Source organism: Mytilus edulis, chromosome 4 (assembly GCF_963676685.1).
Source record: "Mytilus edulis chromosome 4, xbMytEdul2.2, whole genome shotgun sequence".
Taxonomy (NCBI): Eukaryota; Metazoa; Mollusca; class Bivalvia; order Mytilida; family Mytilidae; genus Mytilus; species Mytilus edulis.
Window position 1 is genome coordinate 48,975,164 of NC_092347.1, and position 15,970 is coordinate 48,991,133.

At 31.4% G+C, this 15,970-nt stretch overlaps 1 protein-coding gene across 2 annotated transcripts in view; it reads left to right on the forward strand.

Annotated features, from left to right (window-relative positions):
• Positions 1 to 15,512, forward strand: part of LOC139519880 (ras GTPase-activating-like protein IQGAP1) — a 92,666-nt gene extending 77,154 nt beyond the window's left edge. The window contains exons 36-44 of one of the 2 annotated variants that reach the window (XR_011663735.1): positions 315 to 453; positions 1,718 to 1,805; positions 5,593 to 5,702; positions 7,321 to 7,435; positions 9,282 to 9,448; positions 11,387 to 11,521; positions 12,768 to 12,876; positions 13,494 to 13,683; positions 13,718 to 13,920. Coding sequence is in view for 1 of the 2 variants with exons in the window: in XM_071312174.1 (XP_071168275.1) it covers positions 315 to 453; positions 1,718 to 1,805; positions 5,593 to 5,702; positions 7,321 to 7,435; positions 9,282 to 9,448; positions 11,387 to 11,521; positions 12,768 to 12,876; positions 13,494 to 13,616 (986 nt within the window). In the remaining variant the exon portion in view is untranslated. Of the gene's footprint in view, positions 1 to 314; positions 454 to 1,717; positions 1,806 to 5,592; positions 5,703 to 7,320; positions 7,436 to 9,281; positions 9,449 to 11,386; positions 11,522 to 12,767; positions 12,877 to 13,493 lie in introns of both variants that reach the window. The other variant, XM_071312174.1, reaches the window with a different exon arrangement.
• The last annotated feature ends 458 nt before the right edge of the window (positions 15,513 to 15,970 follow it).

Below are 15,970 nucleotides of genomic sequence, written 5' to 3' on the forward strand. Positions count from 1 at the left end.
ATTAAATCAAGTAAACATACATTTTTTGAAAACAAGTTTCACAAGTTCATGAAATTAATGTTTTTTGTGGATTGGAAACATTTGCAGAAATGGAAAACTAGTTTGATTTTAAGAATGTCAAGCTAAATACATAAACAAAATATTTTGACATTTTAACTCCAACATTATAAAATCTCACATGTAAAATAACAGAATTTTGTCAAAAGATCTTATAAATGTATTTAATGTGAAATTCTGGGTTAGACTTTGAACCCGTTCAAATGTATCTCTTTGTTTATATAGAGCAGTCCCTAATTTATATTTTATTTTTAAAGGTGGAGAGATCCCTGAGGATGAAAAGATACAAGAGATGTTGATTGCACAGCTAGGTAAAACTGAAATTTCACTCACTTTGACAAACAAATTTGAAGTTCCACAAGATGATCAAGCTGATGTCAAACAATTGCTGATCAGGTATTTATATATTATTATTATATAGTAATTCACTGAAAGAAAGACTCATTATACACGTTATTGATACACATTAATGGCATACTTATGACCAACACAAACAAATCAAATAGAAGTTAATATACTGTCTTTGATGTCATCTCAGCACATCCAGTGATAAGTATTCTGATGTTCAGAGTTGGTTAAATGGATAAAAACATTGCAAAACTATGACAAGGTTCAACTACCCAATATTCTGTCTATTATCTCATGCAAGGCAATAAAAATGTAAAATGTTGCATATACATTTGTAATATTTCCCAGTGAGCAGGCATGAATTTCTTTGGATTCTTTGATATGCTGAATCTAACCATGTATTTAGATTTTGGATATTGGACCATAGTAGGTAAATTTAGAATTTGTAAGTTCAATTTGACCACATTCATTCTGTGTCAGAAACCTATGCTGTGTCAAATATTTAATCACAATCCAAATTCAGAGCTGTATCAAGCTTGAATGTTGTGTCCATACTTGCCCCAACTGTTCAGAGTTTGACCTCTGTGGAGCATTTCATTGGTTATTATCTTGAATTGACCCTTTAAGAAGATATTGCCCTTTATAATTTTTAGCAATTTGTCGTAAATCTTTGTTATCTTTTACAAAAATATTTTCCTCTGAATCTACTCAGACAAATTCAACCAATCTTGGCAACAATCATTATTAAGGTATCTATTTTTAAAAATGTGTCTCATAAATCTGCCACTGCATTAGCTAAAACTAGAACATCTGAGTAAAATGCAGTTTTGGCTTATATCTCTGAAACTGAAGCATTTAGAGCAAATCTGTAAATGGGTAAAATTGTGTAGCAGGTTAATATCTTTCTGCCCAGATATTTTCAGACATATCAGAAAACACGATGTTGGTTTGCTGCCTCTGAATTTGTAAATTTAAGGAAATTTTGTGGTTTTTTATAAGACCGAGCAAAGACACCAAATGACACAGAAATTAACAAATATATGTCACAGTATGGCCCGTTAAGAAGCTGAGGCAACTTTTAAAAAAATGATCACATATTTTTACTACTGAAGAGAAAACTTTCATATTTGATTATCAGCTTTATAATGATGAATTTTGAGTTCCATTAGGCTTAGCAATAAAATGCACACATTCTGGTTTCTTATCTCATTGTCATGAAATAAATGCAATCTGGGTTCAGTGTTCAAGCAGATACTTCCTTAAAAGGGCTTGTGCTTCTTTGTTTTATTCATTACAACAAGGTCTATTTCAGGACAAAGAGAATGGTTGTTGATGTTATAGCCTGTCAACCAGCAGAAAATGTCAAGCACATGTTAGAAAATCCCTCTACAGATGAACAGGTATTATTTGATTATGAATATCCTGAAGCATATCATAAATCTGTCTTTCATATAAAATGTCTTTTGTAAGTACCGGGTAAGTAACTTAGAGCAAATGTGTTGCTTGTTAGGTGTTGATGATTACTACACCCAGAGAAGCAGGATTCTGTCAATTGAACTTCCATATCATGATATCAAATTAATGTAAAGGGTACCTTAGTCTCTGAAGCAATACTGTAAATTCAGAAATTATTGCTATGTTTTTATGCCCCACCTACGATAATGTTTTCTGGTCTGCGGCTCCGTCCGTCTGTGCGTCCGTTCATCCGTTCAGGTTAAAGTTTTTGGTCAAGGTAGTTTTCGATGAAGCTGAAGTCCAATCAACTTGAAACTTAGTACACTTGTTGCTTATGATATGATCTTTTTAATTTTAAAGCCAAATTAGAGTTTTGACCCCAATTTCACGGTCCACTGAACATAGAAAATGAAAGTGGGAGTTTCAGGTTAAAGTTTTTGGTCAAGGTAGTTTTTGATAAAATTGAAGTCCAATCAACTTGAAACTTAGTACATTTGTTCCCTATAGTATAATCTTTCTAATTTTAATGCCAAATTAGATTATTACCTAATTTCACGGTCCATGGAACATGGTAAAGGATAGTGCGAGTGGGACATCCATGTACTTTGGACACTCTTGTTAATATGAGGCAGGCATAACCTGTGAATGGGGACGAAGTCTGTATTTTTTTTTTTTTAAATTAAAACATGTTGATAAAAGAAACGGAAATGCTGTAACATTTTCCGATAATGGTTCTGTTGTTAGGGATTTAGTTGTGACGTTATTTAAGTTATGGCGTCATATTCAATGTAAACAAAGAAACGCTGTTATCCAGGTAATGTTTTTTTCATATCAAACAATTATTAAAAATGATTAGGTGTTGAATTCCTTCTTATATGTTGATAAATATACATTTCATTCAAAGTCTCATGCAAACAAGACCAGAAACGGAAGAAGATCGGAAACGGAAGTAGATCTGAAAAAAAAGTTAACGATTTTGAGTTCATTAGTACAATGAAAAATTCGGGAAATTTTCCCGATTTCTTTTTTTTTTATTGATTTTTCTACCGTAATTGGGGACTTCGTCCCCATATTATTGCGAAAAATACTACAGGTTTATAATTGCAATAATTTAAACTTGCATTTTGAAATATTTTTACATGAACCAAACAGGATTTTTTTCAAAATGAGCGTGCTCACTAAGGTTCTTTAATTGTTGATAAATTTATCCTTTCAATGGAATTTAGACATCTTTACTGCTTTTTGTTGAGCCTGCGACTTTTCTTGCAGAAAGCTGAACATAAGGATTGTGATCCAACGCCGGCAGCAGCATTAGCTAATTTCTTAATAGCTTTTTATATTAGAAGGTGGGAGACCTTGAGGACTCATACTTTGTATATAAAGGTCTCTTATAACGAAGTGTTTGTCTGTCACATGACCATTGTCGTTGACCTCATTTTCATGGTTCAGTGACTACTTGAAAAAAAAATAGATTTTTTTGTAATGTTCATTTCTCTCTTTTTATTAGTAATAGGATAACTATATTTGGTATGTGCATACCTTGAAACGCCATCATATGTATGTTAGTCAGTTTTCACTTGACATTGACCTCATTTTATGGATTGGTAAACAATGTTAAGTTTTAGTGCTCAAGTCCATATCTCAGATACTATTAGCAATAGGTCTTTTACTTGGTTATATATGGAAGAATTGTAAGGTGTCCAACTGGCAGGTGTAATCTGACCTTGACCTTATTTTATGGTTCAGTGGTTAAAGTTAAAGTTTTTGTGTTTTGGTCTGCTTTTCTTATACTGTTTACAATAGGTCTACTATATTTGGTATATGGAATGATGGTAAGGTGTACATGTCCAGACAGGTGTCATCTGACCTTAGCCTCATTTTCATGGTTCAGTGGTCAAAGTTAAGTTTTTGACTTTTGCTTTTTTTTATCACTAAATTTAATAGGTCCACTATATTTTGTGTATGGAAATATTTTATGATGAACATGTCAGTCTCACAGGTTTTATTTGACCTTGACCTCATTTTCACAGTTCATTGCCCAGTGTTAAGTTTCTGTGTTGTAGTAAAGCTCTATATTTAGGACTATCAACAAAATATGAATGGTTAGTAATGAAGACGAGACATTCCGTGTGTGTTCACTTTTTTTTTACCAATAATTGTAACTCATAACAATACAGTATGACATGATGTAAACCCCAACATATATTGTGAAACCCTTTTGTATATTTGAAAGATATGTAAACAGTCACCAATAATGCAGGTAATTGTAGTTGAATGTCATATTAGCTGGTGTTTATCATCTCTCTATTTGGACACTTGTGTTTTAATGGAAATTATTGGATGCTTGAGGTATTGTAATTCATATTTTTAAGATGAATTCCAAAAGAAAACTTTTATTTGCTTTTTACTTTGTAGCCTGTCCGGAAGTTGTTGTTATTTTAAACTTCCAGTTATAATTTTTTTTTTTTATGGTATTGACTTAATTTTGATTAGATTTAGTTTTCCTTAATGAGTTTTTCTGTTTTCTGTTTTAAGAGACCTTTATGGTGTGGGTTTTGACCTCTTGTAGAACTCTGTACAGTCATCTGTTTATGTGTTGATATTAAATCCTTTGTCCTTTGGTTTTTGGTTGTCTCATCAACAGTAGAGTAGATCATTTGTTATCATGAATGACCAACTGTAAACTGGTACACCATATTTCACATATTTCATTTTGTGATTTTATCAAGCAAATTGATTGGCAAAATGAAACATTTTTCCAATTGGAATTTTCACTAGAAGGGAACGAAGAGCCAACTCCTTTCTAGTTTTGGGAAAGTATGCATTTGAGGTATTCTTTTTAAATCTTAGTTTTTGACACTTTATGCTGTTAAATATGAATCCTGTTGTTCCAAGAAATATTGAAATATCAAAAAATTCAGACATGTCAGAAGGGAAATGCAAATGAAATCTTTTAAGGGCTGAATGCTTTTGAACTTTTGGGATGAGAAAAATTACCAAAATAGTTTATATCATTCATAAACATGATGTTGACAGGATATGGTCAACATGACAACAACTACGATGTTAATAATGTAAATAAAAAGGACTATTATATAAATAACACATAGCTGAAAGGGTGAAAAGGCAGATTGTTACCCCCAGAAAACATTGTCAATTGCGGCAAAACCAATGCTTTTTCGATGAGTACCAGTCTACTCTATCACCCTCTCTCAGCTATGTGTTATTTAATTTATTATACTGAATGTCCTATCATTATTGTCTTTTACAGATTGATTTTATTTTAAAAGTATTTTCTATGACGTCACGTCAAAAACTTAGTAACAATCCAAATTCAGACAGGTCTGTATCAAGCGTGAGTTTTTGTCCATTTTGACCCCAACTTTTCAAGGTTGGACATCTGCGGTTGTATCCAGCTGTGCTCAGTGAAGCAATTTATTTTAAAGAGTTATGCCCTTAGAAATATTATATATATATAGCAAAATTTGGATTTCATTTGCTTTCAAGCCTTTATATCTCTAAGATATTTAGCAAAATTTTTAAGAAGCAATAATTATTGCTCTTTGATAGATAAAATATGTCACTGGAGACATAGGAACTCTGTTCTGTTATAAAGTTTGAAGTTCTTGGACTATTTGAATATTTTACAAAAGTGATGGGAGCAAATAAGTACAGATATAATCCTAGAATATTAATTCACTCATAATTTTGTTTTATTTTTTTTGGTAATAGGAAGACATACATCAAGCTATTGTGAAGAAAAGAGATGTAAGAGACAAAAAAATGACAGAATCTCAAGGCACTGGAGTAGTACGTCAACAGTCAATTCTAGGTGATACAAGGTAGGCTAGTAATTATATGTCATGTATTTTTCCGATGTCCTATTTTATAGATGGATACTATTTATAAATTTCTTAAACTACTTTAAATGTTAGTTTGACTTCAAGATTGATATAACTCTTTTGTGAGGTCATTTTTGCATTTGGAAGGGTTTACCCTGTAAATTAAAGATAATTTGGCGTTGAAAACTAATGAGGCAGAAATTCTTTAGTGATTGGATGCCTAAAAATCTTGTGAACAACTTGATTTAGGCAATTCCTGTGTATTATTTCTGAATAACTTGATTTAGGCAAGTCCTGTGTATTATTTCTGAACAACTTGATTAAGGAAATTCCTGTGTTGAACAACTTGATTTAGGCAGTTCCTGTGTATTATTTCTGAACAACTTGATATAGGCAATTCCTGTGTGTTATTTCTGAACAACTTGATATAGGCAATTCCTGTGTGTTATTTCTGAACAACTTGATATAGGCAACTCCTGTGTATTATTTCTGAACAACTTGATTTATGCAAGTCCTGTGTATTATTTTTGTAATAGTAGGACATTATTTCCAAATTTCTACTGTATTAAATTGTGATTGAACCAGGGACCCCTTGCAATGAAGCTGTTCCCTAGCTACTGAGCTTAAGGAGTACTCAACTTGTCCAGCTTATAGAGAGTGGTTATATATCTACTTGACCAAGGGTAGCACTGTTATATTTGTATGAAAATCAGGCAATGCATAAACTTATCAACACTTTAATATTTTGTTCAACGAGAGGACCACATTCTTAAGCATGGGTTCCAAAAAGTTAGTATCTATCCATTTATGTCCTCAAAATTTGTTTAGTGTCTGGCTTGTGCACAATTGAAACGGACAACAATTGAGGTTTTGGCTCTCATAATTCCGAGAGAAAAAAACAATTGATCTGTACCAGATTTTTATAAGACAATTTCCCTAGCACACGAAGCACACTTTCTGGTCATAATAAGGATGTGGGGTAATTGCTTTTAAGGCAAGCAATAATCCAAGTTTAATTAGTTGTCTGACAGCTGAGATTTAACTGTCCACCTCGCATGTAAGACCATACATAAATCACATCACGTAAAAAAAGTATAAAAGATATATTTGATATTATCAAATGATAAAATCAGAAAGGTTTTTGAGCGAAAATTGATAAACAAGGTTGTATACACAAGTACAAGTGTTTACATGTACAAAGGTGTGAAATTTTATTATGCCTGTAAAAAAATAATTCAAATGATAAAAAATATTATTCATATTTTTCATCTTAATAGATATAGAAAGATGTGGTGTGAGTGCCAATGAGACAACTCTCCATCCAAATAACAATTTATTAAAGTAAACCATTATAGGTCAATGTACGGCCTTCAACCTTAGTTCACACTGAACAACAAGCTATAAAGGGCCCCAAGATTACTGGTGTAAAACCATTCAAATGGGAAAACCAACGGTCTAATCTATATAAAAAACGAGAAACACATATAAATTACACATGAGAAATAATAAAAAAAATGTGAATGTAAGATTTTTGATGTTGTACACTTCAAAATATACACTGTAATGGAATGGGATATTTTTAATGAACACATAAATGAAATTCATTTTGTCTTTTCAGAATGCCATTAAGCATTATGAAAACAAAGATTACCAAGAATTTACAGACTTTAGAATTAGAGCAAGTAGTTACAAGAAAAAACAACTATCAGGATATAATCAATATGATTGCTCAGGTATGTATACCTATTTCTCTAATTCTTTGTCAATTTATCCCTTTCTGCACCCATTGTATAAAAAAATTTAATCAATGTGTGGTTCGTTTGATCTCAGTTCTTCATTGGTTAAAATCCTATTATGACGTCGAATTTTCTTGTTTTCCTCTGAGTTTCCTATTGTGACGACATGACTGCCTGATGACATCACAAAAAAAGACACATCTTTTTGCAGATCATTCGAAAAAAAGGAATATGTTTGCCTTGATATTGTTTGAAAATCATTAGAGAAACAGATTCTACCACCAAATCTCGTGTAATACGATATTTATCCACTCTCGACAGTTAAATTTTAAATATTTAAAATGCTCGGTGAGCCTCGCGTTTTAAATTTGAAAATTTAACTGTCTGGAGTGGATAAATATAGTATCACACTCGATGCAGTGGTTCAATATATATTTATACATGGTTTTGGCTCTCATACTTCATTTTATATTTATCATAGTCATAATCATAACCCTTGCATCTTTAATGCATTGGAATAAGAAAAGTGAACATTAAAAAAAAAGGAAGTTAAAAAAAAAACACCTGTTTTTAAACTCCCAAAGCCTTTGTCAGTCTGAACTTTTAGAATGATATCTTAATAAAGATATACAATCTGTATTGATGTATTAATTGTATAACCTATTTTATCATGAGAATTCAGGACTTTTTTCTCATTTTGTTAAGTTTCAAGATATAGCAAAAGCTGTGCCACTTTTACTATGAAGTTTCATAAAAAGTTGTATCTTAGAATGTTAGATTATATATTACAATTTTATTCAATGGTCAAAATATAGAGCTGTACAGCATATTTTCAATTTTACATGCCTCAAACTACTAAGAGTTAAAACTTATACTACAATTCTGTAATCCCTTCCTTTCACTTTGGGTCTTCCACAGATTTTAATTTAGCAACTTTTCATGTGTATTTATACTGGTAACACTTCAAATTTATGTCTTTATAAGATGAAACATAGAGATCAACCAGTTGGCAAACAAAACAAAAATATCTATGAATATTATATACATGGTTCCTTCCATAAGAGGCGTGGTTTGTGAAACAGCTGTATTTTGAATATAAAAATCTGCAAAAACAATTTGTTTTTCTCAAAAGAATAGTTATTTTTCAGAATCAAAGTCTAAAAGAAATCACTGCATATGCTCTAACTTTTCTTTAACAGGATATTTAATAACCCCCACCCCTATTGTAATTTTTTTTTAGATTTGAAAAGAAGACTTTAGTTATTGTCTGCTTACCAAGTGTGTATGTTTTCTGACATTAAATGCCTGGAACCTTTATGAAACATCTCTAATAAAATGTTGAAAGCATTTCATATATAAATCTTGTTATCAGGACATAGAATTGTATGTCAAGCTTGAATGTCTCTAACTTTATGGGGTACAATTAACAACATTATAAGAAAGTTCAAACAGGAAAACCAACAGTCTAATCTATATAAAAAAGCAAGAAACACGAACCATGTCAGCAAAAACATAATATTTTTGGATTTTTTTTTTTTATTAAAATCGAATAACAAATTGATAGCAAATATGTTAGATGTAAATCATCTGACTTTACACAAAACTCACCACTTGATCAAAATAAAAAAATAAATCTAAAAAATGTACTTTTTGCTCTTGCACTACTTGTTTTAGTCTTACTGTGACAATTGAATAAAATAACTTACTAAATACTTAGTTTGGTAGAATAGTAGCAACTGTAATTTGATTAACTTTGTTTTTCTGATTGGTTAAAGTCAAAGGACAGTAAATATTGTTTATATTGTCTACCATTTGATCATACTTCATTGTCTTTTGGTTTCAGGATATCAGGAATCAAAGGCGATATAGGAACCAACGTAAACAAGAACTAATGAAGATCAAACAAACCTTAAAAGGTTTACAAGAAAAGAGGAAATTTTATGAATCACAGATTGACTATTACAATAGATATGTCAAGACCTGTATAGATAATTTACAAAAGAAAAGCAAGTAAGTATCAGGAAAGTCAATTTAAAAGTGTTTCTTAGCTGTTTACTTTGCCAACTGGTATTTATATGGCCCCCGCAACTAGGCTAAGGGGACATTAAGTTTTACCTTTGTTCGAACGTACATGTGTCCCAAAATTAGTTTCTGTTCTCTACAGTTCTCTAGTGATGTCCCTTTGTAATGGTATATGCAATCTGGGGCATCATCTGTGTCCATCATCTGTGTCTCATGGACACATACTCCTGTTATTTATTTTGTAGTATAATTTTTTTGTTAAATAGCTTTCAATTTTTCAGAACAAATGGGATGCTAATGGCTGGTAAAATTGATAAGGAACTTTTAGAATATTTTACTGAATTTCTTGTCTTGTAAAGTTTCTTTCCAATTACACCATTAAATTTACTTGTGGTGACATCACAGGTAAAAGTTGTGAACATTTCTCCAGAGAGGATTAAACTGTGGAAATCAAAATTTCATCTGAATACTATTGATAAAAAAGAACATATTATTGACAGAACTGTTTCTTTTTTTATGCCCCCACCTACATTAGTAGAGGGGCATTATGTTTTCTGGTCTGTGCGTCTGTTCGTTCATTCTTCCGTCCATCCGTCTTTTCTGGTCTCTGCGTCCGTTCGTTCGTTCGTAAGTCCTTCCGTCTGTCCCACTTCAGGTTAAAGTTTTTGGTCAAGGTAGTTTTTAATGAAGTTGAAGTCCAATCCACTTCAAACTTAGTACACATGTTCCCTATGATATGATCTTTCTAATTTTAATGCCAAATTAGAGTTTTTATCCCAATTTCATGGTCCACTGAACATAGAAAATGATAGTGCAAGTGGGGCATCTGTGTACTGGGGACACATTCTTGTTTCATAATGTTTTGAATTTCCTTTAGTTTTTCTATTCATTTAAATACAGTGATATTGTTTGCCTCAAATTACAGCTGAAATTCAGCTTTTTCCCCTAGAGAAAATTCCCAATTGCTAAAAAAAATGGCTTAAAATTCCTCCTTAAAAGTTTTACATTTTCCCCAAACAGTGATGGCATTGGTAGAAATGTTTATGAATATCGTATTCATGTTATTATTTTGATATTAGAAAGCACTTTTGAGATCCTGTTTTCTGATTAGAATCATCATGGTGTTTGTAACACATGTGGTTTTCAATGCATTAAGTACCATTATTGCTTCTGTTTTTTTCCCCTCTCCGAAAAGTACCTTTCAGGTTGAAAATGTCTGACAACCAAAATATACATAAAAAAAACAGTGCAAAAAAGACAGCAAAGGTGAGCAAAAAATCGGAGATGTGTTTAGAATAAAATATACAAATTTCCCAATTTCAATAAAAAGTATTCATTTTTCCCAATAAAAAACGGTACAGGTAGTTTTGAAAAAAGACAACAATATCACTGAAATATTTCTTGTCATATTGGATAATAAATGTGAGGCAGTTGTATTGTGTTCACTATTCCATGTCACTTAAAATTAAAAAAAAAAAACACATGTGAATTAAAGTAGGATAATGAACAAACAGAATACAGTAGACAGCAGCTACATGCTCGAGAAAGACATATTTGTGAATGCAGAACCCTCTCCTCCTAATCTGTGAGAGTGATATAACAACATAACATCAGAACAAACTGTAAAAATCTGTTAGAAAGAACTAGACTCATCAGATTGGTACTAAGTACAACAAGGAATTACAAAAAGGCCAAATACATAAAAGTTCCAATAAAATAGAATTTGCATGTACTATAAGCTAGTACAAAGTCTAGTCTATAATTTTGGAGAAGGGATATTTTCAAAGATGCACATAGACTAAGGTGAGTGACACAGCTTATTTAAATCCTCTATTTCAATTCTTAGGTGCTAAGTATGGCTATATCATCTTCATAATGAACATTGATTATTAGAAGATATTTAAAAGTAAAGGTTTTATATTTCAGTTACAGAAAGTCTAGAGGATTATTTAAACGTGGAGATGCTGATGATAAAGAACATCATGAGAAGTTAAAATATAGTGGTGCTAAATTGTATGAAAAGGGAATAGTCCTTGAGATAGAAGGTCTCCCTACAAATCAGTAAGTATTTGGAATGGTGGCCCTTTTATGAAATCAGTAAGTATTTGAGATGGTGGGCCTTTTATGAAATCATTAAGTATTTGAGATTGTGGGCCTTTTATGAAATCAGTAAGTATTTTAGGTGGTGGGCCTTTTATGAAATCACTAAGTATTTGAGATGGTGGGCCTTTTATGAAATCAGTAAGTATTTGAGATGGTGGGCCTTTAATGAAATCACTAAGTATTTGAGATGGTAGGCCTTCCATGAAATCACTAAGTTCATATTAAACATGTACATAAAAAAAAGTCCAAAAATGAGATCAAATATATATTCTTACCACAAAAACAAATGGACGAAAAATGCATTTGTAACTTTGTCTTTCAAACAAAACTAGTCCAAAGGTGTGCCTGTACAGAAACAAGTATACTTTCTCTTTTAGCTATTTCTCCATAATACTACTTTAAACCCCTTTAAACAATTTCTAATTCTTCTCCCTCTATTCATTCATCATTTATTGCTAATTTTGAAATAATTTAGAGATCTTACAATAACTTAAAAATGTGACAGATTTTATTATACTGGCTCACTGTCCTAACTTGAAATATTATTTCACTAATCCAAAAATGAATAAACTAAAACAATTTGCTTTGACCCCAGCTACAAAGGATGTCAGAATCTGAATGATTTAAAAACTTTTTTAAAAGGTCGCACTGAGTTTACTGTACTGTCTTCTGTATGAGAATGCTACTTAAAATGTTTTCCAGAGTTCAATATAATACTATTCCTTAGTTTACATGGTAATGGTGACTATTTTGGAAGTTCTTAATACTGTATTCCCATCTAAGCATAACAGTCAACATTTCCACAGTCTAATTAGGTGGGGAATAAGACTGAAAGATTTAGAATTTTCCAAAAAAAAGATGTTTTTGCTGTTTCTATGGAAACTGTGGCCGTCTTGTACATTCTAAAGTCAGGTGCACAACAATGAGTGGTTATTGACAGTCCAACAAATTTTGTCCAGAAATCATTACCAGAAATAGTGAATCCTGCCTAGATGCATATATAAGGGCTTCCTACAAATCATTTTTATATATAATATATAATCCCTTTACAAAAATGGAGTACCATGTCCATTCAAAATAAGTTATAGCTAGGGTATTTTTTATGAGAATTGTTTCAATCACGAGCTAAATTACCCCTTTGAGAGCAAATTAAAAAATTATGAAATATTGTTCTTGTTCTGTATTCTTAACATCTTGCTTTCAGATTTAAAAATGTTCAGTTTGAAATTACTGGTACAAAAGATCCTGGAGTGTTTGATGTCAATGCTAAATTCATGGGAGTAGAAATGGATAAAGTGGAATTAATTTTTCAGGTAATTCTTATAGAATATGTAAAAACTGATGGTGTCATACTTCCTCAAATTGTCATTCCTTTTCCTCTATTCTTTTTAGCAAATCTAAGGACTTTTTTCTAAAACTTTTTTCAGTAATGGTCTTATGCTCACAATGGGATTTTAAGTGAGAGACCCTAAATTATGTTTAGAAGCAATGGATGACCTGCAGGTGTAATAAACTTAATTGAGAGATTTAAAAAAAAAACCAATTGATTGTTCTCCTAGATTGGTTCTTGCTGAGTACATAAGGGTTTTAAATCTTTCATCTTGTCTGAACTCATTTCAAACTAGCATGGTTTTCATATATTGATTGGATTTTTTGTAGGTTAAAAAAGAAAAAGCCCAAAGGAAAATTTCATTCCATAGATATAAGAAGATGTGGTGTGAGTGCCAATGAGACATTTCTCCATCCAAATAACAATTTATTAAAGTAAACCATAATAGGTCAATGTACGGCCTTCAACATGGAGCCTTGGCTCACACAAAAATCAGTTGCAGTATGATGATATATTTATGTATGATTATTACAATGTTTCAGGATTTACTTCAGTTGCAGTATGATGATATATTTATGTATGATTATTACAATGTTTCAGGATTTACTTCAGTTGCAATATGAAGGTGTTGCTGTAATAGAAATGTTCAACAGAGCCAAGATCAATGTTAACCTGTTGATTTTTCTGGTAAACAGAAAATTTTACGGCAGACAAGGGAAGTAACCTGGTTGTAACTTATGTCTAACACCATGACAAACTCTAAACCTTGAAAAAGTTTAACTGTAAACAGGTTTCAAGTTTTTAGGCAGTTTAACTGTAAACAGTTTTCAAGTTTTTAGGCAGTTTAACCTATGTGCTATGAACTTTATTACACAATGATATCTTTGCCAAGGTTTATATCTGTGTATGTATTCACTAACATTATCATTCATTATTTTAAAGCAAGAACAAGTCTCTCTTCCATTTTTTTATAAGGATTCAAAATTTTGCATTTGTATAATGTTATCATGTTGTCGTTTTTCGAAAACATTTGGTTTCTGACCATAACTTGAGTATTATTGTATGTATCTCTATGAAATTTTACCGCAAGTTCCATACCACTACAGAAAGGCTTCGAATGATTTTGGGGGTGTCCCACTGTATAGGAATTTGGGGCCAAAAATAAGCATTATCTTGTTTTAGGACAATAACTTGTGTATTAGTGTAAGGATCTCTATGAAATTGCACCATAAGGTTCCATACCTCAATTTAACGGGTTATGTCCCAAACCGATTAGGAATTTGGGGCCTTAAAAGCTAGGATTTTCAGGTTTCCCAACAATGAATTAAGTATGAGTCTATAGATCAGTATGAAATTTCACACAAGGTTCCATATCTATAAAGGAAGGTTGGGAATGATTTTGGGGGTTTTGTCCCAAACCATTTTGGGGAAAGGGGCAAAAAATTATACTTTTTTAATTCATTGTATAAATTAATTATTTTTTGAGCCATTAAGAAATAAACAAATCTAATTCTTGGTATATTTGGATTTTATGGTCTGTTAATAAGTTAATGTATTACACTCTCTGTGTACTTGGATATGCTGAATCTAACTGTGTCCTTTACATTTTGGATATTTGACCATAACAGGTAAAATCCAATTTCAAATTGTTCAGTTCTTTAACCACATTCATTATGTGACAGAAAGCTATAATGTGTCAAATGTTTAATCACAATCCATATTCAGAGCTGTATCAAGCTTGAATGTAGTGTTCATACTTGCCCCAAATGTTCAGGGTTACTCTGCTGTCGTATCTAGCTGTTCTAGACGGAGCATTTTATTTTTAATGCTTAAGAAATTATATAAATATACTATAAATTTAATATTGGATTCTGTTATAAAGGTATTTTATACATTATATTAAATTGTCCATGTATATGCTATATTTTGCTCAATTGAACATTTACATTTGACTGCTAAAACAGTCAAGACGCTGCTGGTCCAGTAGTTTCTGTTAATTAGAATGAAATCTGCTTCAAATGGGGGATTTCTGGTTTACTTTATAGCAGTATGATGGCAGAAATGTTTTATTTCATTTTGAGCAATTTATATTTTTAGAATTTTGTCAATTAAATGTAAAATATACAATACAGTCTGGTAGATCTGACCTTCTAAAGGTTTTTGCTTAACATTTGTATTTTATATATAGTGCTTTGTCAAATAAATAAATAAATGAATAGAAGTAACATACTGTGGATTCATTATTATTCGTTGGATATCAATTTTCGTGGGTTTCGTGGGTACAAGTGAACCACAAATTCAAACGTTCAACGAATAGCAACTTTTCAATAGACTGTATACAGAGATTGGCAAAACCACGAAATCAAATATCCACGAAATTGCAAGTTTTCAGCGATCCACGAAAATAAATGAATCCACAGTATGCTTGATTAACGACTAAATTCTGTGAAAATCTTTAGTCTGTTGAAAAACAACCTAAAACAACCCCAAACAGAAAGTGTGTGTGCTTACCATGATTTGCATTGGCAACAACCATATCCAGTAAATATGTTCATACATAGATACAGCTTTTTAAAAAACAATTTTTGGCATATTTTTATTTACAAAATTTCTCAAAAATTAATGTTTTTTTTTTAAGTAAAATTTTCAGTAATGTGCATGGTATTTTGATAGTTTAATTGGAGTGAAGCTGGAATGTGGCAGTTGTATGTAAACCATAACAGAAAGTTTTCCTACTGAAGGTCAATTGTTCTGTCTTGGCACTCTGGCTTCTTCCACACTGTCACAATAATGCTGTAAGTGGAGTAACAGAAACCAATCAATCAATCAATTTTAATTTTCAACCAATCAAATACAGTAAATGTCAATATTTGAGCAGCAGAATATATAGCTTTTATTTTCAGTAGTTCATCCTTGGTATGAAAGATTTAATATAATGCAATAATTACATTACATGTATGATTCATTAGAAATTTTGATTGGCTGAAAATGATTGCATGTCACAATAAATCATATTTTATAACCATACAAAATACAACTGTCACAATTTAAAATAAAGCAATAAAAAACAAATAAAA